This window comes from Mesoplodon bidens (assembly GCF_964165515.1).
Source record: "Mesoplodon bidens genome assembly, chromosome: 8".
NCBI classification, from domain to species: Eukaryota; Metazoa; Chordata; class Mammalia; order Artiodactyla; family Ziphiidae; genus Mesoplodon; species Mesoplodon bidens.
The window spans coordinates 28592851-28615833 of record NC_138165.1 but is presented as its reverse complement, the minus strand read 5'-3'; the positions used below and the strand labels follow the sequence as shown (position 1 = coordinate 28615833).

Sequence of the window (22983 nt, the reverse complement as noted above, 5' to 3'; positions counted from 1 at the left end):
ATCAGGTTTGAGTGTTGTCTGGGAATATTCATGGTCACTAGATTCCCTAGATGCTTCTGATGCACAAGTGCTACTATAAACTCCATTGTGACAAACAGTGAGTTAGGGCCACTTTAGAAAGTTTCCCGATATTATAGTAAGTATATCTGTACATTTTGATTTGTTCCTTGCCCTCATTCTAATAGTCTACTTTTCCCCATCACCAGAGTCCCTTTCTACTTGAGAGGGATGATGTTTGATGGAGGAAATGTTTGGTGAAAGGGGGGAGGTTGCTCAGAGGAGCATGCTCCTCCAAGTATCCCCTAGCCTCACTCAATCTGGCCTTCCCTGGCTTTCCTGTAAGGCAGCTTGGTGTAGGACAGTGTTTCCCAAAGTTCTATGGCATGTTAACAGTTATTAGGAAAAAAGGGGTTGTATGGTCAGATAAGTGTGAGGAACACTGCAGGAAACAAAGTTAACTAGATTTTTTTACTTCAGTGTTTCCCAGAGACTTTATCATGGCAGAATCTTCACATTTTCCTGAACTTTTTGACCACAGCATTTCTCATGGGACTACTGATTCATGGAACACACTCTGAAAAACTCAGTGATTTGAAAGCAAGAAAAATTAGTTTGTAACTTCAATTCTGCACCCAAATAGCTCAGTAACTTTATGCTCTCTAAGCCTGTTTCCTCATCTGTGTAATGGGAGTAATCATGTGACTTTTCCTAGATCACAGGGTTTTTGTGATGATTGAATGAAATACATTTATGAAGGTACTTTGTGAAGTGTAACGTGCCATTAGTTGTCATTGGAAAACTTATGAGGGTCACGTTCATTGAGAAACTTATGAGTTGCATGCAAGTTTGGAGAGTGGAGAGTGAACACTGGACAATTTGTCTTCATCTTTGCTTAGACTTTGCCTAGACTGGCCAAATGGACTAGAAAATCTGATCTGTTTATTTCACCTAGGTTTGTATTAATACCACATTAGTAGTTAACTAGAAATTCTCAGAATACTGCTTTCTAGATCATTCCACTGACATACTGATTTAGCCAAATATTATAGCCATAGATACTTTGCAGTCAGTGCAGAAACAGGACTGGGAAGTGGTGACTCATGGTGAAGGAGATGTTCAAGGCCATGAGCCAATAGGATGAAGAGGGCTAGGACTGGGAAGAACTGGAACCTGGGCTGCTGATGTGTTTATTGGGCTGTATCCCATGGGATCGTTGACCCTAGACCAAATTCCATTGTTTCAAGGAGTTTGGACAAACTTGAGCTCAAATAAATAATAGTCATATACAAGGGGTCCAGTACAGTGGGTGGGAAAGGTAGAGCAGTGGGTGCTTTGTTGCAGAAACAATGCTCATCATTTAATAGGTGGAGTGATGTGATTCTGAATTGTTAGTGTGGGTTGGAGCCTGATGACAACTACCACCTACAGGCATGAGTTTGTTGAAAGACAAAGATAAAGAGAAAATCTTGTAATCAGCAGGGGAAAAACAGCTGATAATGTGCAGAGGAACAGCAATATGATTAATGGCTGATTTAGCACCTGAAAAATGGTAGTCAGAAGGCAGTGGGATGACATATTCAAAGTGCTGGGGAATACTGATAAAAATTTTATATCCAGCAAAACTGTCTTTCAAAAATGAAAATAAAGGCAGTCCCAGATAAACAAAGACTGAGAAAATTTGTTGTTAACTGACCTGCCTTATAAGAAATACTAAAGGATGTCTTTCATACTGAAAGGGAATGATAACAGATGGTAACTGAAGTCCACAGGAAGAAATAGAGAGACAGGAAATGGTAAATATGTGTGTTAATATGAAAACTTCTTTAAGTATATTTTTTTCAGTTTCTCTCTTAATTTCTCTAAAAGATACATGATTTTGTAAAGCAATAATTATAACACTGTGTTCTTAATATGAGACAATATTGAATTCAGGACCAAGAACATTAAATTAGTCCAAGAAGGGCACTTTTTAATAGGTGCTATTTTTTAATGAAGATATAAGATGTATATCTATTTATGGCATCACATTCATAAAGCAGAAGGTACAAGGAGTTATACATTAATTGCAAAAGTTATTTATTGAACCTCTTTCATTCCATGACAGTTGTAATACATTAAAAAATGTAAGCAATACTATAAGTTTTTATGAATGTTTCAAGAGTGCTTGAAAAGAGGAGCATTCTCTATTCTTGAGGGACAAGGTTTTATATATACGTGTATATATATAATATATCATATATATGATATATTATTTGCATATATTATATAAAAATATATATACTTAAGTTGTGCCTATTACAAAGACTACAGAGGCATTCTCAGATTCCAAAAGTATAAACAGTACAGACAACATTCACTGTCCACAGTGCAAACAAACTAGAAATAAACAAACACAGAAAACAAAAATTACCTGCCATCGGGGTATGAAAAAAACAAAATCATCTTTAACAACTTAGGCTTAAAAGAAAATCTAAATGAAAGTTGAAGAATATGTAGAAAGTAATAATTATCAAAGTACTACATATCAGAATTAATAGGAAATAGTTAAAGCAGGGATTAGAGGCAAATTCATAGCTCTAAATACTTATATTAATAATCAAGAAAGAATGAAAGTAAATGCATTAAGCTTCCAACACAAGAAATTTAAAAAAAATGTTTAAACCCAAGTGAAGTAGAGGAAGGAATTTAATAAAATAGAAGTGGAAATTAATGAAGCAAAAATATAGGAAACAATAGAACCAATATATAAATCATAAGCTCTTTTTTTTTTTCTTTTACGGTATGCAGGCCTCTCACTGCTGTGGCCTCTCCCGTTGCGGAGCACAGGCTCTGGACGCGCAGGCCCAGCGGCCATGGCTCACAGGCCCAGCCACTCTGCAGCATGTGGGATCTTCCCGGACTGGGGCACGAACACGTGTCCCCTGCATCGGCAGGCGGACTCTCAACCACTGCGCCACCAGGGAAGCCCCCATAAGCTCTTTTTGGATAAAAATAATAAAATAGATGAATTGTTAACTAATCATGAAAAAGTAAAGTTTTAACATACAAAATTTTAAAAAAAAGAGGAAAGTAACCACAGACACTGAGGAAATTAAAAGAATCATGGGAGGCTACTTTGCTCAATTCCTTGCAAATAAACTTGAGCATCTGAATGGAATGGGTACTTTTTGTAGGGAAATATTATTTAGCAAAAGAAAGGATACCAGGCAGATGAGAATGCTGTGTTGTTCACCAGCCACTCACAACCAGGAGGAAATCAAAGAGATTACAGGTTTTCCTCAGGCATGGTCTGAGACCTTCCTGAGAGAGAACAGTGAAATGGGCATTGTGTTTACTCAGTATGTTTCTTTTGACTTGATGTTGATGTATTTGTTCTTAATATTCTTAAGGTGCAGTAACCAGTGATACCTCCCCTGCCCTCTGTTTGCTGAGTATGCTTGTATAAATATACTTGCTGGCATTGTATGTTCCTGCTATAAGAGTAGCAGCACAGTTATATGATAATATAACACAGCCCCTCCTCCCCCACCCACCCACACCCCAGGAGGGACAACAGATTGATTTTTGAAAAGGAATCTGTGAAATAAATACAAATTCATTCATTGGTATGTCTCCAGCATCCCTCTCCCATATTTCTGTTCTTTCAAAAGGTTGCTAAGCAACCAGGTAGGAAAATGGTCAAAGCCCATGTAAAGAAAAGACATGCTTATGATGTCAGAGAAATAAATGTGGGCTTGTTCACTTGGGCTTGCTTACAGACTGCCAGGACTTGCACCATAATTCATTCAGTTTCAATGACTGCAATTGATCTTGAGGTTGGTGAAACAATTGGCCCTATCTGCCCACTGGAGACATGACTCAAGCCACCCAGGTGTTAGAGGGGGTTGCTGCTCTGGTGGTACCTTTTGCCCTTGCAAGGGGATGAATGTTCAGTGGTTTCTACTGGGGCGAGTCTCTCTGCCTAAGTCTGTGTGGTTCCACTGGCAGTTAGCACAATCTCCATAAAACATCTTCAGAGCTCACACTTAAAAACACCCAGTCTTCCTTAGGAACTGCAGCTGCATCTCCCCTGGCATTAATATATCCACTTGATTTTAAATGGAGCCTGCTTCTGTGAGCATTGGCATGCACGCTGGCTCTGGTGGCCTAGGCTCAGATTGCTCTAAGGAGCTGCACAGTCTTCCTACCTGGTGTGTGTGCCAGGGTCTGCTCATGGTGACAGGTGTTGATGTTCAGCTGCTAATTTCCCCCATTAGTGACAATGTGGTAGGATCTGATGATACAATCTGTTCATCTGAGGTCTGCTCTGCTTTTTCCTGTCTAGAATATATTGCTAACTTTACTGAAACATAAAAGAAGAAATAGCTGTGCAAAATGCCCTTTAAATGGTTTTGCTTTGCTGGGGAAAAATAAATCCATAGCAGTCAATTTCTGTTTGTCTATTATAAATTTATTAACAGTGTGTTGTAATTAGGTGCATGGCTTTGCCTTAGAGGACAAATGGTGCTTCTTGAACTGTGACGTTAGTCTGATTGGGGTAAAATGACCCATTTGGTTTTACCAGCTGTGACTTTAGAAGGAGCTGAATGACAGAGGATGCATAAAACTCAACAGATGAAAACATTCTGAGCTCATACTCCCTATTACTGATCATTTTGCATCCCAAACAGAATGTTCTTTGGATTTGCTTGCTAATGTCTTGGTTATCTGAAGAGTACTGCGTTTAAGTTTTGGGATGTCAGAAAGACAACTGGCTTATTAAATCCGACCCATATTCCCCTATTAAAAGGACATAAATTGCTCTGGCAGAATCTAAAGATACTGTGGTGTCTAATTAACCAAGAGGAATTCCCAGGTGGGGAAGCAGGATGGCGCATTGGTTGCAATTGTGTTCTTCGGGATCCGGCTGCCTGCACTGGAAGCCTGACCACACCATTACCAGCTTCTGAACTGCTCTAAGCCTTGGTTTCTTTATCTCTAAAATAGGGAGTTGTATAACCTGCTTCAGAGAGTTTATGTGAGGATTAAATGAGTGAATTCTTAGCACAGTGCTTATTATACATAATAAGCTCTCAAGAAATTAAGGACTCAGACCCCAGAAATAATATTAGATGGTACAGAAGAAAATGGTCCAGCTTAAGGGAAAGTCTTGGGTTCCAGAATGGGCTTGAGAGAATAGGAGGAAGCACCATTTTCAGCTCCCCTCAGCCTATTCTGTACCGAGCACTCCTGTGACTGTGTTGGTGGGAAAGGGGGCCCAGAAGAAAAAGGAGTTCCCCTTTGTGTCCATGATCCTGGAATAAGTATTTTGAACCACACTGAGTTTCACTGTTTCCTTTTCTGTGTTGAGAGAAATCTTAGAGGCAGAGAGACAGAAAAGAGTAAAAAGAGGTGTCATGCCACCTGACTCTTCACTTTTTCAGCTCACACAAAGTTGGAATCCTGGAAATGGAAAATCACAAAGAGATTAAGTTTGTGTTTGTGGTCCTGTCCCCTCACTGGTCCTTGTTCTGGGTCCCTTTTTCTAAGTTTTTATTCTTGTCTGCCTTTTATCCCAAGTAAAGTTTTGGCCAATAAAGGTTTACAATAGGATGCTTCCCAGAACATTCCTATTTCAATAAGGAGCTTCTGGGATAGAAAGCAGTGAGTCTTAATGAGGAAATTTGATGCACCATGACAAAACAGATTTTTTAAGTGGGGGAAGAAGAAGTTTTCCATTATCTCTTCATTACCTCTAAAATATATCCAGCAAATGCTCCTAAGGCAGAAGAGACTGGACTCATTCAGTTGATCATGGTTGGAAGTTACCTTGCATCATATGGCAAGCCTGAAATAGAAATTTCTTTTTTAAAAAATATTTTATTGAAGTATAGTTGATTTACAGTGCTGTGTTATTGATAATTTTTGCTGTATAGCAAAGCAATTCAGTTATAGATATGTATTCTTTTTCATATTCCATTATGGCTTATTACTGAATATTGAATATAGTTCCCTGTGCTATACAGTAGGACCTTGTTGTTTATCCATCCTATATATACTAGTTTGCATCTGTTAATCTCAAACTCCCAATCCTTCCCTCCCCTACCCTGAAACAGAAATTTCTTAAAATCTGGTGTTTCATCTTTAAAAAAAAAAAAAAAAAGAACATTGTAAGACTCCTAGCCTCTCTCTGTAAGACTCCTAGCCTCTCTCTGTTTTCTCATTCACTTCTTTCCTGTGCCAGTTATTAATTTAGTGCCTTTCAGCTCCAAATCTACCCTTCTTTCCCCTGCTTTGTGATACAGGAGTGGACTCATAAACATTTCTCGTTTGCCATATGGCAGAAGTTAAGCTTTGTCAGTAGAGGGCACTGGAAGGCCACTGCCAGAGGAAAGGGCCCACTTCCCGGTTTCAGGGAGCCTTTTCCTTCTTGTTTCTGTGGCCTTTGTCTAATCAGTGGCATTTGGGACACCCAGTGGTGCTCACCCTCCAGCAAGTTTTACCAGTACCCACTGGGCAGCTTCCTAGTGAGTCTCAGGCACCAGGCAGCTGGTTTCCTGTTTGCCAGCCCTGGCTTGTTTTACCTTGAGAACTTCACCCACCATAGGCCATAGTCACATCTTTTCCAATGAGGTCTGAGTCTCAGCCTTGAGTTTGGGGGCAGGGGCTCTTCCAAATTAGTTTCTTCCTCGGATAATCTTTCTCATCTAGACATGGTAGCTGCTCCCATATCTGCTCTTTGTGTACTTGTTAGAGCTCTCTTCACTCCTTAGTATCTAATCCCCTATTACTAGTTAATAATTCTTTATATTAAATTTTCCCTATTCAAATTATGGGTGTTTTTCCTGTCTTCTGATTGGACCCAAACTGATAGAGCCTAGAGGATCAGAAGTGATGTATGCAAATGGTGAATTTGGGAAGGCACTGGACGTGCAGATCCCAGCTCTTTCCCTTCTCCTTTCTTTTGAGAGTCAGCCTGCCCTGGTGTATTGTTCTCAGCCTGCACTCAGCTCAGTGGCCAAGGCTCTGCCCTTGAGTGAGGGACCCAGCCCTGGCCCCAAGACCAGCTGGATAAGTCTGCCTAACTCTGTCTTTCAGTCTTAGAAAGCCTACTTCCTGCAGGTAAAATCCACATTCTCTGAGATCAGCTCTATCAGTAACAAAGGTGTCATTTCGGACTCAATCTGCTGACTACTTTTTCTTGTTCCTCAATTAGTTCAGAGCCCAGGCAGGGAGAAGTCCTACTTTTTATTGTCTCTCCCTCCCCTACTCCCCAGTGATTTTTATATGAAACAACTTTAAATAACTTATCACCAGAAAAATGGATACTCCAGGAAAGCATAGCGTGCCGAACCCATGCTCTTTAGCTTTGCCTGTTCCCTGGCCCACTGTCTTATCACCGTGACTTTCACCCCACCACATATAAAGCTGTTTTTTCTTAAAATGCTAACCTAATTGGGGAGTGATTCTGTATCTCCAGAATGCTTTGACACACCTTAGTGATCACCTTCAATGAGTACAATCCCACAGAACCCACAGAAACAGTCCAGAATTTGAGGATAGGAAAAGCATTTAGAAAACGTCATCTATTTGAAACACATCTCTTTAAAATCATGAATTAATAAATCATACATTTAAAACTGTGTGTGAAAAAAAAATAGACTTGTGGCTTGCACTCTGTGCTTAAAGGACCACAGAGGAAAAGGGTCATTAGCCAGCCCTTGGGCAAGGTCTACTTCCCTGACACATTGGACACTAACAGTTGGATTTGATGGCATTGCTGAGTTCTTGTTGAAGGAGGAAAGTGAAGAATGGATGTCAGCAAATGACCACATTGGCTCAGACAGTGAGCCACACACCACTTGATATAGCAGTTTCTATTGTCCTTGACTTTCTCTCGCACTCTGCATGCATGGCTGAGTTGCCTGTGTGTCCTGTGTGTTTACATAGTGAGAGTACAGAGAAGGGAAAGGTACCCCAATGTGCTTTAGAGAGAATTAGAATATGCAATTCATGCCTTTTGTAAACATTTGAAATGTTAGTGTAGTGGCCAAGGATTAATAAAGCTCCATGACACGCCCTATCTCAAGCACAGGCCTGACATGGGGTGCATAATGTAACCTTGGGATTCTGAGATGATCTTTGAAACAGATTCTTGTTGGGTTGAAAAGCCAGAGGAAATGAACATCTTGTCACTTACTGATGGTAAATGGTTAAAAATGGGTTTATTATGAGCCATGTGATTTGATGTGGTAACTTTACATTTTAGTGATTATAGCTTAACATTGCAAACGGTGTTATTTAAGGGACAGGATCAAATTAGGTTATTAAGAATCAGAAAAAAAAGGAATCAACAAGCTTGAAGTTTAAGTACAAATCTTTGCTTTTCTCCTCACTGCTTTTAGTAACTTCTTCAGTTATTGTAGAATAAATTATCATAGGTATTAATCAACCTCTACTTTCTTAGACAGTGGTTATCTAAGGCTGAGATGTGACTTAGGCTCATTCTGTTTTTGTGACACGGTTCAGGACACGCTACCCCTGAATATGGGACCTTGGCATATTGAATATTTCAAACTGAAGGAATTTGAGAAATTGTGTGTGCAGGAAGGGCTTTCTGACCTTCCCCAGAAGCAGGTCATAAGACCCTCTTCCTCCCTACACCCAGAGGGAAGGAGCATCCTTACCTCCAAAGACCAAGACAGTGGACACAGAAAGGACCTGCATGAATAGGCCTTGCTAAGTTTCCCCAGTTCACCACACTTACTCATACTCTTTGTTCTATCACGTCTTTCCAAGACTTTCCACCCTTCAACATACTCAGGTTTAACTGTTTCTTCGGGCCTTTATTTCCTTATGAGGGCTCCCATGCATGTAAAACTTATATTAAAGAAATTTGTATGCTTTTCTCTTGTTGTCTGTCCTTTGCTACAGAGGCCCCAGTTGAGAACTTGAAGGGTGAAGGAGAAAAGGTATTTTTCCTTTCCTACATTTGCTTCTTTCCAGACATGTTCCCATCTAGCGTTGTCCTTGCAAATCTTTTCTTTCCTCCTTTTCCCTGCTTCAGAGGACTGCCCCTGATAGAGCTGCCTTCACTGTGGAGTTAGCCCTCTGCATGGGTATCCATTCTAGCCTGGACCTGCCTTTCACGTTTACTGAGGGTGCAGTGCATAGCATTGTGTTTCTGATTTCTGTGTCATTTTCATATCTTCTCTTTTCTGATGTTAAAGAAATATCTTCAGCTATTTAATTTTTTTCAAAGGATTCCTCTTCAGCAGACTTATATGTATATTTTGAATAAATCTTGGCCTGTGTCCCATGTGTCAAGATAATTACCCAGAGATACCCACTGTCCGAACCAGGGAGCAGGTGCCTGCAAGGGGCAGAGGGGACCCCAGCAGCAGGATTTTTGGTCTGACCCCGGTGGGGTTGAGTAACTCAAGAGTTCTCACGCACAGCGTGTTCTGGGGGGGGTGACCCGGGGGTGCTCTTCACAGCCCTGCAAGCCCTGTGGGTGGGCACTGTCTCCTCTGCTCCACAACTGCTCACTGGGTCACCCCGGGGAAATGAGGCAGTCAGCACCTGCTCTCTCTTCATTCGAGTTACACGGCAGGATCCTAAATGTTCACTGACAGGAGGTGTCCGCCACCTAAAAAACATTTTAAAAGTTAGAAATCACTTATGACATGTGTAAACCATTTCAGCCTTCTTTCTAACAGTGGGAAAAAAAGAAAAAAGAAACAGCCTGAACATCCATCAGTGGGTGAATGGCTAAACTATAGTTTGCACACATTATGGAAAACTATTTGGGTGTGAAACTGGCATGGGATGATCTTTAAGCCATGTTACTGAATGGAAAAAATAGGTACCAGGACACTTACGTGTAGCATATAATCCTATTTCCACTGTCCCCAACTATAAATATATTATAAATACTAATATAAAATTTATATTGTGTTTATTGTATTATAATTTATAGCACAGCAAAAATATATATATTATATTTATAACAAATATTTTAAAATGCAAAAACAAAATGTCTGAGAGAATACAAGCCATACTGATGCAGGGAGGAGACTGGGATTAGGGGTGGTAATGAAGAGGTATTTTGCTCTTTGCTTTCTATGTCCCTGCATTGGGGAATTTTTTAATATTAAGATGGAGTCATATATTACAAATAAATACAAAAATTTTGAAATATTTAATTTTGAACAGGGAAGATGTGACTTAGGGCAAAAAGCAGCTTTGGCTGGGGCTAGGTGGTGATACTGAAGGATGAGACGTAGGCACGTATCTAACCACTCACCCTCATTAATGAATCTTGCAGTTGTCAGAATGGCAGCTCTGTTGTTGCAGTGTTTAACACTCTCAGAATAGTTCATTGTGCTCAGATGTCTTGCTTTTATTGCTTTTATGAGTAAAGACATAGAATAGCTTTGGAACACACTCCTGTGTTTATTTAACTGTATGTTATTGATTATTTATTAACTATTATACTTCAGTCTTTGTATCTTCCTCCCTATATTCTCCTTCTCCTTTCCTAACACCCTCCCCCTCTCACCAAATGGTTGATATATCCTGTTTAGGACCTGCCTCAAAATTGACACCTTCCAGGAAGTCTTTCTTAATTGACTCAGTCCCATTGATAAATCTTTTACTCAGCGTTTCCTTGTTGAGTGTGCTTTGATATTAGAGGACTTTATTTTGCGCCTTCTTAGAGGTATTGCTTGCTAATTGTTTTTCTGTCATTTTTTGCATGTATGTTCTCTTCATTCACCTTCCAGAGTAATGGATTCTTCATTAGATGAAATACAGAGAGCAGTGTGGTAGACATTGGAGACAGAAATACCTCCTTGAAACCTGACCCTTCCACTTTTTAGTTGGATGTTTTTAAGCAAATTCCTTCTCTTAAGCTGCATTTTCCCCACCTGTGAAACTGGAATAATAACTCCTATTGTTATTTCAATGGGAATATGATTGTTGTGATGTTCTGTTGTCCTACATGTGAAGCACTTCACATGGAGCTTGGTATACTGTAATACCACTCAACATGGGATAATTATTAGTATTGATCCTCTTCTGTCTCCAACCCCCATGCATGTATATAGTGGTCCTGACATTAGATAGTGTCTTTAATGCAGTTTAAATCATGATTGATTTGCTCACTTTAATCAGATATATTCAGGGACCTGGTGACATTTGGGCTACAAAGGTAGCCCAGATGATGAGAGATGAGGCTTATATTGTCAAATCCAACTCAAGTTACTACCTAAGGGGACTCCTTTGTTCCTCAAACCCTGCTTGCTGTGAAGTTGCTCACATCCAAAGGAGCTGCTCCATATTTGTCTAACTTTATGCTACTTTGGGGACCGAGGTCATATTTTGTCCTGGCATCATTTCTTGGTTTACTTACAGTATATGTATGTTTGTGTGCATTCCTTCATGTAGTCATTCATTCAGCAAAAATTTACTGAGTGCTGCTGTGCTGGGTACTAAAGATACACATGAAGCATGAGTAGGAGCCTACTAGGTTGACAAATTGGGGAGAGCATTCTGAAACTGAAGGTATAGCATGTACAAAGACCCCCAAGGCATGAAAGAACAGGACTTGCTTTAGGAGCTGCAAGCTCTGCCCAGTGCAGTACTGCAGCATTGGGTGAGCATAGGCAGGTGGTTTGAGATGGGACTGGGTAGATAGGCAGGCAAGGCCATCTGTATATAATGCAAAATAGTTGACATTTTATCATGCTGGCAGTGTAGATCTACTGAAGAATTTTGAGCAAGAAAATAACAAGGTCAGATTTGTATGTTATAAAGAAATTCTAGCTGCCAAGTGCAAGGTGGATTAGAGGGAGATGAGGATAGAGGGAAAGAGAAAAATAAGGAGGCTACTGGAGTAGGCGGATGGAGATAATGTGACTGAACTCGTCTGTGAAGGAGGGGATGGGGTGATAAGAAAGGAATTTAGGAAGTAGAACTGATAGGTGTTGGTGCTTGATTGATGTATTAGTTTTCTATTGCTTTTCTAACAAATTTAACATCTTAGAACAGCACAGATTTATTGCCTTCCAGTTCTGTAGCTTAGAAATCTGACGTGGGTCTCACTGGGCTAAAATCTGGGTGTCAGCAGGGCTGTACCCCTTTGTGGAGGCTCTAGGGGAGAACTGATTTCCTTGTTCATTCAGTTCATTAGCAGAATTCAGTTTCTTGCATTTGTAGAATTGAGGTCCTTATTTCCTTGCTGGGTGTTAGCTGAGGCCCATTCCCATCTTCCAGAGGCCACCTGCATTCCTCGGCTCATGGCTCCCTTCCCCCATCTTCAAAGCCAACAGTGGCGAGTCGAGCACCTTTCACACTTTGAATCTGTCCTGCCTCTTCTTTCTTTCTGCCTCTCTTTTCTGCTTTAAAGAACCTGAGATTAAATTGAGTCCATCCAGACAATCCAAGGTAATCTTCCATGTCCAGGTCCTTAACCTTAATCACATCAGCAAAGTCCCTTTTGCTGTGGAAGGTAGCATGTTCACAGGCTCTGGGCATTAGAATGTGGACTTCTTTAATAAGGGGAACCCTTATTCTGCCTTTTCAAGTTGGATGTGAGGTCAATGGAGAGGGGTGAACTCAAGTTTCTGACTTCAACAACCAGGTAGAATGCAGATTTAGGGGAAAATGATGAGTTTGGTTTTGAACATGCTGACTTTAAGGTGCCCCTGGGAAATCAAAATGAAACTTCTAATAAGTAGCTGGATGCACCAGCCAAAAAGCAGAGGAAAAATTGAGGCACGAGATATAGATTAGGAAGCTGATGACGTATAGTGAGCCCTCAGTGAATGTGTAGAACGGGAGGAGAATAGAGCTAAGAACAGAATGCTGGGGCCGATAATATTGTAGGTGCACCAGAGGGAGAAGCACTCACAAAAGAAACTGAAGAAAAACCTACATGGTCTCCCATCATGGGGTCTGTGTTCCTCATGGCTCATTTCTTCCTTTCTCCTCTACCTGGCCTGCTTTCTTCTCGTTCCCTGATTTCCTGCCTGTTCCTAGTATCTGCTTCCTAAAACCAGTTTGTACAGTGTACTCCATGGCCTCTCCCATCTGCCTCGTCACCATGGATCTTTCAGCTTCAGCTCCCATTACTGAAGTGCCTCACTCTCCTGGTTTTTTGTTTGTTTGTTTGTTTGTTTTGTTTCTCAGTTCAAGGTGAAAAAAAAGGAAAACCTTCTAAAGAGAATCTAATTGACCCAGCTTATCATTTGGGATCATGCCTTGGCGTAGGTTACCAGATTAAATTTGGATTGGTTGTCCTGAGGTCAGGTACCCCCCTTCATCCAATCAGCTGCTTCTCTATTTCAGAAACTAAAATGAATTCAGTTTGACTGTTCAGCAAATCATTTTGTTCCACAGAGGCTTTGGGGGAAGGAGGTTAACTTTATCTCCATCGTATTTGCTGGACCCAGGATTATGATGTCAAAAGTGGGCGTCACCCCTTGCTGCTAGCCTCATGTAGCCCTAATCCTGTCTGTGTGCAGGGGATCATTTTGTAGAAATTGAATTTAGGGTCCAAACACAGGAATAAAATCCAGGCAGGCAAACCTCAAATCGAAAATAGTCATTTTCCTTTACTGACTAATCTCTTTTCTACATTGCCTTGGTATGTTTATAAACATTATCTGTTTATAAACATTATCCAAATGAGCGCTTGTTATTCAGGTTCGTGGACCTTTCAGGACTCACCATTCATACATCCTGCTCTCAGCATCCATACACATACCTGAGTGATGCCTGCCTATCTCAGCTATGCACTGGGTCTTCTATCACATTGAATATGAAGCATCTCTCCTTTCAGGGAGAGATGCTTTGGGCAAGGTTGCAGTTTGCATCTGTAGTGTTGAGAGGAGCCAAAAAGGTGCAATTTTTATTATTTGGTGCTCTTCCTGGATGGCAGGAGAACTAGAGTTTATATTGCCAATGCAAACAAAGTACTGTAAAGCCTTCAAATTCCTTTTAGTTTCCATTATACTCAGATAGTAATCTTTCACAAGACCTCAATTTACTGAACCTAAGTATGATGGATGGACTCCAGGAAAGGTGGGGCATCTACAAGTTCAAATGAGCTTCTCTAAAACCAAATTCCCATGATGCCAAGCTTCAGAGAAAGTGTTTCCTTGTGTGGGGTTCATGTGAGGCCACCATGGATTGGTGGTGGCCTGGCTGGGTGGCGATCTGCTGCTTTCCTCTGTGTCCTACTACAGAGGTTCAGGCCAACACATAAACAGTAGCCCCTGCCCATGGTTCCTGCTGAGGGACAGACTGAAAACAGGGAAGGGACAGTGGACAGTGTTCTCTACACAAGTATTGACACTTCCATCTATTCCTCCGGTGGACCCTTGCCAGGTCATTCTCTAATTTCAGTAGAGGGTTATCCCTCCATGCTTGGCTGGCCAAGGTCAAGCTTACTAGGGTTTAATCAAGTCTGTTACTCTGTCTACAAGTAACTTCTTCATCCACACCCAAAAATGGTTAACGGTTTTGGGGGTGGATGAAGTGTGTTAGACAATAGATTTCTTGAGCACCTCTTCTCTGTGGAACTGACCCCCGTGAGAACAGAATGAGCAGGAAACCTGAGCAGAGCAAGGGAAGTTTGAGCTCTGGAGAGGGCTGTAGAGATGATGTAGGGTAAGCTGCTCACTGAGAGATGCCCACAGAGGTGAACTGGGAGGACATATGGATGTACAATCTCAAACAGCTGGAGCCAGTAAGAACAGGTCAGCCATGCTGGTATTAAAGCAGAAGTTATGTGATGGTACTTTTATTATTTAAAGAAAGCCAGGGAAAGATAAAGGCAAATATTGTTGAATGAAATGAATGAGATAGAGGCAGCCTCCAAAATAACTGAAGGGCAACTTTCAACTGTTACTCTTTCTAGGTGGGTACACAGATAATTTTCCTTTGGGTCTTTGAATCAGAAGATCTGAAGGATGATTAAATTCTTATGCAGAATGGGGAAACCGTATATTTCCTCTCATCATTCTTCCTTCCCACCTCATCCTTCCCTTCTGCTCTCTCTCCAGACCTGAAAGAATCATATAGTCTAGCCTCAAAAACTTACTCATGTTCTTTGAACCTACCAGACTTTTTTACACTTCTGTGACTTGGTACATCTTGTTTCCTAAGCCTGAAATGGCTTCCTTCTCCTCTGTCTTGAAAAATCCAACCAATCTTCAGGGGCCAGCTCAAGTTCATTTTCTTTTTAAAGTCTTCTGGGACTCCCCAGATTGGGTAAGTTGCCCCTTTATTATGCTTCCACTTACCTTTGTAGTTGTGATATACTTATCAAATTATGTTCTAATCGTGTAATAGGATAATAATCTGAAATATGATCAGCTCAATTAGGACTAATTGCATATAACAATGGCTTAAAGAAGATGGAAGTTTATTTCTCTTTCCTGTTAAGGAAGACTAGGGAGAAGCAGTCTAGAGCTGGTATGGCAGCTTTACAGTGTCATCATGAATCCAGTTTCCTATCTACCTTCTTTGCCATACTCAGCTCATAGCTCTCATTTTCATTTCATGTCCAAAATGGCTGCTCAGGCTCCAGCCATCATATCCATGCTCCAGGAAGCAAATAGGGGGAAGAAAAAAATGGCATGTCTCCCGTCTTTTAAGAAGACTTTCTGGAAACACCACAGAACAATTTTAGTAATATATCATTTGGCCAGAATGCAGTCGCATGGCCACATCTAGATGCAAGGAACTCCGGAAAATATATATGGCAGCATTGTGCCAGAATAAAAATTGTACTAGAAGAAATGAAAAAAGGAATGGTATTGAAGAGGCAAATTACAATCACATTATCTGATACATTTTTTAAATTTCTGGTCATTCTTGCTGCTTCCCCTGCCTCTGCCTGTGGAGGCTGAGCAATCTATGGCTTTAGGAAGTAGTTAGAACCCAAGTGAAGGGTTATATATACAAAGGTGTATAATGGGTTTAAGATTTACAGTCATAATTCAGGTGTGCAGAAATGTAACTTTCTTCATTTGCTGAACTTGACTTGCTCACAAACCCCTATTTCCATTAATAGCTAGAAAGAAAAGATTCTTATCAATTAAAGGTAATGTCCCTTCTGTTTTAAAATTGATTCTCTTTGGGTAAATATTCAGCCAAATGCAGGGTTCTTACTTTTTCCTTTTCCTGCCTTCCCACCAGGAAATGGTCTGGTTACCAGAGTCTCTCCACAGTTCTCTAGTTCTCTTGGACCGCCAGTACTTAGTTGTATTAGGTGTTGTCCTCCTTGCTACCCAGGATCTTCTTGGGGTCTGAAACTTGTCTTAGTGGTTTTGCTTTCTCCAGTACCTATTGCAGAGGTTGACATACAGGAAAGAGTTAAAAACATGACCAGTGAATTTATAAGTATACTTTAATTTCATCACATAATTAATTCAAATGGTAGTATAATGATCTGAAAATCCTGTAAAATTAAAAGTCTATTTCTCTCAAGCCCCTAGCACTTGGTTTATAGCCTTCTTATGGCACTAATAATACTCAGCTCTCAGTTATAGTGGCTGTGTGCTTGCCTCACCCTTCATTACAGTGTCTGCTCCTTGAGGAATGTTGTTGATCTGTGTAACCCTCAGAGGTCCTGCAGAAAGCCGTGGACATGATTGGCCTTCAGTCAATGGAAATGAGCCACTAAATGAGTAGGGGCTGACACTTTATAATTTATCATTGGTGAATGACTCTCACCCAGGAAGAAATAAGAATAGATTTTATCAGAGCTATTTAGAACAGTATCAGTAAAGGCAAGTTGATATTTTGCTTTTAACGGAACCCTTTCTTTGTAAGAAAAAAAATTGCTTTTATTTTTCAGAAATCCTCCACCTACTTTACTTCATCCGGAAAAATGGTGTGAGGAATTCAACCACTTCATTTCACAGTGAGTATTTCTTCCACTGAAAATTGCTCATCCAGCAAGTCCTTGGACAGTGATTGGAGAAGTCCAAGGTGTGGAATTGACTTGATGCTAGAAGTTGTTATGCCTTCTAGCACATTATGACACAAAATTTGTTCCAGTAAATGATAGAAGATGCCCCTGCAGGATTTGAGAAATAAGGAGTTCCATTTGACTCTTGGTTATAATCAGTTCTTCTGATCATATGTGTCACATTCATCTGACTCTGCTCTGTCCTGGGGCAAATATTGCCAGTGGGTCTTGTTTAATAAGGGAGGAGACTGTATCTAAAAATCTGACACCCACACTTGGGCCAGAGAGGGAACAGAAGGTGCCAGCCTTCAGTAGAGGTTTTGCAGCTTGGAAGTTGGACTTTGCTTTAGGATCTGTGCTTTGGGAGCAGGGCTCCAGTTCCCAAGATGATTGAGGGGCCAAAGTAAGATCTCAGACCTGAGGCTCCAAGGTGAGGAGCCCCAGCCAGGGCTCAGAGTGTGGAGAACAAGATGAAAACCCAACTGATGGGTGATGTTCCTGGTGGGAGCTCTGTTACCAGGAACTAGGCAGTATTGCATGGGACTAAGACAGGAACAGAATCAACAGCAGCACCAACGGGGTGGTGACTGAGTGCTGGGAACATGAGCTTTTGGCCTGTCCCCTGACAGAGAACCACACTGGTCCTGACTCTGGGGAAGATGCTCAGTATGTTGGAGGGGGCTATATGATCCCAAGCAAAGGGCCTGGTGAACTGCAGGGGCAGGAATCTAGACAAGGCTGTTACAAGCCATATCCCAGCTAGGAGCTGGGAAGAGGTGCTCTCAGTGTCTACTGTATCAAACACGGGGTTCAGAGGTCATGGGAGGAGAAAAGAAGTGACCAAAATAGCTGATGAACAGGAAGTAGGGAAGGGTCAACACAAATTTCTCTAAATTATACCTATGTGCATACTTAACTTCCACCAAGATGCAGAGCAATGAAGCAGACTGGGTCTCTTGATCGCCTTCCTTAAATACAATACAATCCCTTGTTCACAATTCCAAAATCCAAAGAGCTCTGAAAAATGGAAGTTTTTTTGTACTTGAGTCATTCATCTGCAAGCCCTGACCTTATGTGAACTGATTTGGTGGCAACACATGACCTAAACTGAATTGAGGCTATTTATAGCCATTATTTATCCTACTCAGTGTGAATATTCATGTGAATTGCTGCAGATATATTAATGTGTTTGATTACAGTGTGCTGCCCCAGATCCTGCTGGGGATGTTACATAAAATACAGTAAATGTACGGGTTTACTTTTATATAATTTGATAAAATTCTGAATTCCAAAACATATTTGGCCCCAAGGGTTTTGTATAAAGAACTGTGAACCTGTGTTTCATTTTCATTTCAATGCAACATAGTTCAAGGTCCTTGAAATTGTTTGATTGTCCAGTCAATCCCTCCTAGCTTTTTGCCATCTTGCTCAGGAGAGAGGAAGGGTAAAGAACTCCAAGAATTCTACTAGCAAGGCTGTGTCGGAATGTGACCATGAAGTTCAAGGCCAGGGATGGAGGACATTTCCTTGTCCCTTCAGTCCCCACTCTGATGTTTCTGCAGAATGCAGAAGCAGCCCCACGTCAATGGTGGTGACAGTGGGCAATGTTGAGAGGAACAACAGATAACAGCAGGAGGGATGATGCTCCCATAGGAGCAGAGGAAGAGCTACTTCCTGATATTTGGAAGCCAAAGGAGGAGGTGGAAGGCCCTGGAGAGCTAAAGACATCCTGGTGGCTGGGAACACATTTCAGATCACCCCAGGGAAAGAAATCCAGGGGCTAGGGTTCCAGTGATTTTGCTGGAAAAGGCTGGAGCCAAAGAGTTTTCCTTTTCATTCCATTGCTGCACACAGATGCCCTTGACTGACCTTCTCTAAGCTGCTGGCCTGGAAAACCACATTACATATTCACAGATACACTTTCCTATACCAAGCTCTCGTGATGCCTCTAAAATGTGACTTGACCCACTCACCAAAGTTTGGTTTCTGTATACTTCTCCAAGAGTATGTTTGTGTTCTTAAACTGAGCACAGTATTGCTTGGATAGATTTGGGAATAAAGGTACATAATTGATGATAGGGTTGGGACTTTCAGGGTTAAATACAGTATAGAAATCCCTCTCTACTGTTGATTTTTCTTTATGGCAAATCCTGTTATATGCCATTTAAATCTGCTTTTGTCTTCCCCAACTCTGAGAATTCCAAATGCGCTCATTCTGAGTTGCTTTAGACTTAGGAAAGTGTTGATACTAGAATGGAGGACTCAATGTAGAAAACAATGCCTTTAGTATGCATACATCAGGGGCAAAGCAAAAGCATCTTATTGAAACTACAGAGTAGAGTGTCTGAAGAGGTTCTAATGAACCAAGGAAGGTAAATAGAAATTAAGTGATTGTGTGCTTTATTACTAATTTAAGATATGGAAAAATGTCATCAGTCTTCTATTTATTTAATGACTTGTCCTTATTGGTTTTATTAGTGAAAATATTATATATTTTAGGTGTTCATGGATTCTTTCCTGACCTCAGCCCCCCAGTCCTGTTTTCCCCATAACATCTGAGATTCTTCAATCATGAGTTTTCCTTTTACAAGATTTTTAGGAATGTAACTCTCAAGATTAGGAACTAATTATTATATTTTATATTTTTAGGTAGAAAACTACCCACTATTCCCGCATAATGTCCTTTGGTTTCATAAAGGAGCCAGACTACCAAATGTAATTTTAATTTTCTATTTCATTCTATTTATTCAAATTTCTAATTAAATGTAAGCAAAGACACTCACTGGGTTAGAAATGTCTATTTAAAGAGAGAGCCTTGGTTTATTTTTATACTTACCTTGCTCATATTGGGAGGGAAAGGGAAAAAGGATGAAGGATTAAGACCTCCAGATTATAAAATTTTCATTATTGCTGGGACTGAGGTGGGAAGATGATTATCTGGTAATTTAGGAAAAGTTTTTTAGCCTGAATTATCCAGAAAATTTCTTCAATTCCCATTGTAAATGGGGCCACAGTGCATTGTATTAGAGTAAACTAAACTGGTTCTTTCTAAAGAATAAACAGGACAAGAAAATTTTTAACAGCTTTAAAACCTTTAATACCCTGTCCCCACATGACTGCTGAACCATAGCAGAGTCAATTCAGTAATTTCAGTCTTTCTTGGTCCATGATGGTCACCACTCACCAGAGGACCTTATGGCTTCTCATCGTTGCTGCGGGGATCTGAAGGGATTGACCAGGCTGCAGCCCAGTGATCACAGCTGTGTAGACAGGGGACTGTGTGTGTGTGTGTGTGTGTGTGTGTGTGAGAGAGAGAGGGAGAGAGAGAGAGAGAGAAGAGAAGAGAAGAGAAGAGAAGAGAAGAGAAGAGAAATAAGTGCATGAGTGAGAGCAGAGGCAGGATGTAAGTACCAGGCTATGGCTTAGTGTTTTCCAGACGTGTTTCCAGCCTTCTTAATTTAGAGACAGGAGGAGAGATTTTAAGGTCCGAAATCCTATTAGTAAACCTATTTTGAGGGTTAAAAAAAAAAAGAAACATCAGCCTGTTTGGTTTTGAACCTGTGGTCGTTAGTGATAATTGACTCATTTATATGTGTTAGTTATGCATTTGTCAAAGCATGACTCCTGACAGCTTAGTTATGATAAATTAAACATGATGCTCACATAAATTCTGCACTGCTTTTTATCCATATGGTAGGTCGCTGCTTGATGTTTTTTGTCACCTCTGTAATGTGTGGTTGGCTTTGTGGCGATTTCATTATCAGCCCTTTCCCCTTTGCCTAAAGCTATTTGCATAACAAGTTTATCTGGTTCAAGTCCCAGCCAGACTTCTGTGTCAGGAGGCTCCATTCAGAAGTAGCCTTTTGATAAGATAACAATTTTCCTTTGGCAGCTTCACCTTGGTCCTAAAGGATGTCACTCCTTTTTTCAGTTCAGACTAATTTCAGGTCTTTGGACTAAAAAACAAAAATAGTTTCCCAACCTTTGGCCAAAAGGTATCTGTGAACTATGCTTTTTCATTTTGCCTCTAAAACTTTTGGGGTTTTATTAAGAATTAGAGGGCTTCCCTGGTGGCGCAGTGGTTGAGAGTCCGCCTGCCGATGCAGGGGGCGCGGGTTCGTGCCCCGGTCCGGGAGGATCCCACATGCCGCGGAGCGGCTGGGCCCGTGAGCCATGGCTGCTGAGCCTCCGCGTCCGGAGCCTGTGCTCCGCAACGGGAGAGGCCACAACAGTGAGAGGCCCGCGTACCGCAAAAAAAAAAAAAAAAAAAAAAGAGTTAGATTTAGGACTTCATCAATGGCTCTTGAGCTGACTAGTGAGACAATAAAGATGGATTTCTCTTCTCAAGGGCAAATCCATCAAGAGCACTATGGCTGCTCAGCTTTGGACTCAGTGATGACTTGAACTATATGGTTGCCCACGCACACACTGCTTTCCAGGGTTGGCTGACTTGAGCAGCTAAGTGTGCAGGTGTGTCTAATTCCTAGGGTGAACATCATGGTCGAGCCCTGCCATTTAGTCATGAAATGTTGAGGTGACCTTTCCTATCCCTGCAAATGACATTAGAATGGCTATAAGCAGTTGCACTGAATGTTAACAAGGTGAGATCACTCTAGCTACTAAAGTACTAAAACAAATGGGCGTTTGCATAAATTTATTCCTTAAAAATTGAAACTCAGACCTGGAACATCTGCTTTTCTCTAGGCCTGAATGTTTATAAAGTAATCATTTTGGAGTGGTTGATTCCTTGACATTGAGTGTATTCCCTTCAAGGCAACAATTCTCAGTCCTTTGGCATTCTCCATTTTGTGTTTCAAGGCAGCTTAATTCCACATAGGTTTGTAATGTCAATGAACAACGCGCTTGGAATGATAAATATTCTAACTCAGAAATTGATAAGATTCTACAAGTATTCTTGGCTTTTTAAGTCCTCTTGGATTCTCAGGTGGCCATGCACAATGTTAATACTTCCTGAGTAGAAGGATACAGTAACCTTTATTTACATTACTTCACAAATTGGTAATTTTAATTAAAATGAGTAGTGGTATCTCCAGTGACAGACTCTCTCCATTTTAGATTTATTTAGCCAATGATTAGCTATTACGGTTTCTTGAATTAATTAGCATCCCTTGAGCTATAGGGAATTGGTGAATTAATAAAAATTCATGGAGAAGCTAAAAAAAAATTCTAATTTAAAAAAAACCCAATTCTCCTCTCACCTCTAAACATACATTGATCAATATACTTATAAATGCAACCCAACTTCTTTCTCACTTTGAAAAATTGGGATTATTTTTTCCTTTATGAGAAGAACAAATAAAGCTGTGTGTTTCAAGGTTATATCTCCCTGAAGAGCATCTAATTTAGATTACCTAATAGATCATCTAAAGACACCGAGGGCCTGATTCAATCTCACTTGTACTCCACTTACAAACTCAGCTGATAAAATCTGCTTCTCTCATGATATAAACCAAGAAGTGACTCAGTATGACTTGAGGTTTGAAACACAGTGCAGTATCCACACATACCTGGAATATACTGTTGTCCTGGGAACCGTGGCAATGACAGGTTTAGCATCATCCAAAATAAGCAAAATGCATAATAAAGTAGGTGCTCCAGACTCTAGCCAGCATATTCTGTTTATTTCGCACCAAATGCTGAGTTTAGATCTTGTAAGAAACCAGGTCTGTAGCATATGTCATAGATTTCATATTAGTCCTTGTGACGCATGATGTTAGATGACTTTTATTATTTTTTTATTAATTTTTATTGGAGTGTAGTTGCTTTACAATGTTGTGTTAGCTTCTGCTATACAACAAAGTGAATTATATATATATATATAATATATATATATATATATATCTCCCCTCTTTTTTCAGATTCCCTTCCCATTTATGTCACCACAGAGCACTGAGTAGAGTTCCCTGTGCTATCAGTAGGTTCTCATTAGTTATCATTAGTAGTGTATATATGTCAATCCCAATCTCCCAGTTCATCCCATTCCCCCTTCCCCATTTGATAAT

At 40.6% G+C, this 22983-nt stretch overlaps 1 protein-coding gene across 1 annotated transcript in view; it reads left to right on the top strand.

Moving 5' to 3' along the window:
- The window catches only part of MYO3B (myosin IIIB), a gene marked incomplete at both ends in the record, with an annotated part of 389659 nt that overhangs the window by 91557 nt on the left and 275119 nt on the right, over nt 1-22983 (top strand). Inside the window, one exon of the mRNA XM_081243223.1 lies at nt 16847-16912. Coding sequence (XP_081099349.1) covers nt 16847-16912 — 66 coding nt within the window. The remainder of the gene's footprint in view (nt 1-16846; nt 16913-22983) is intronic.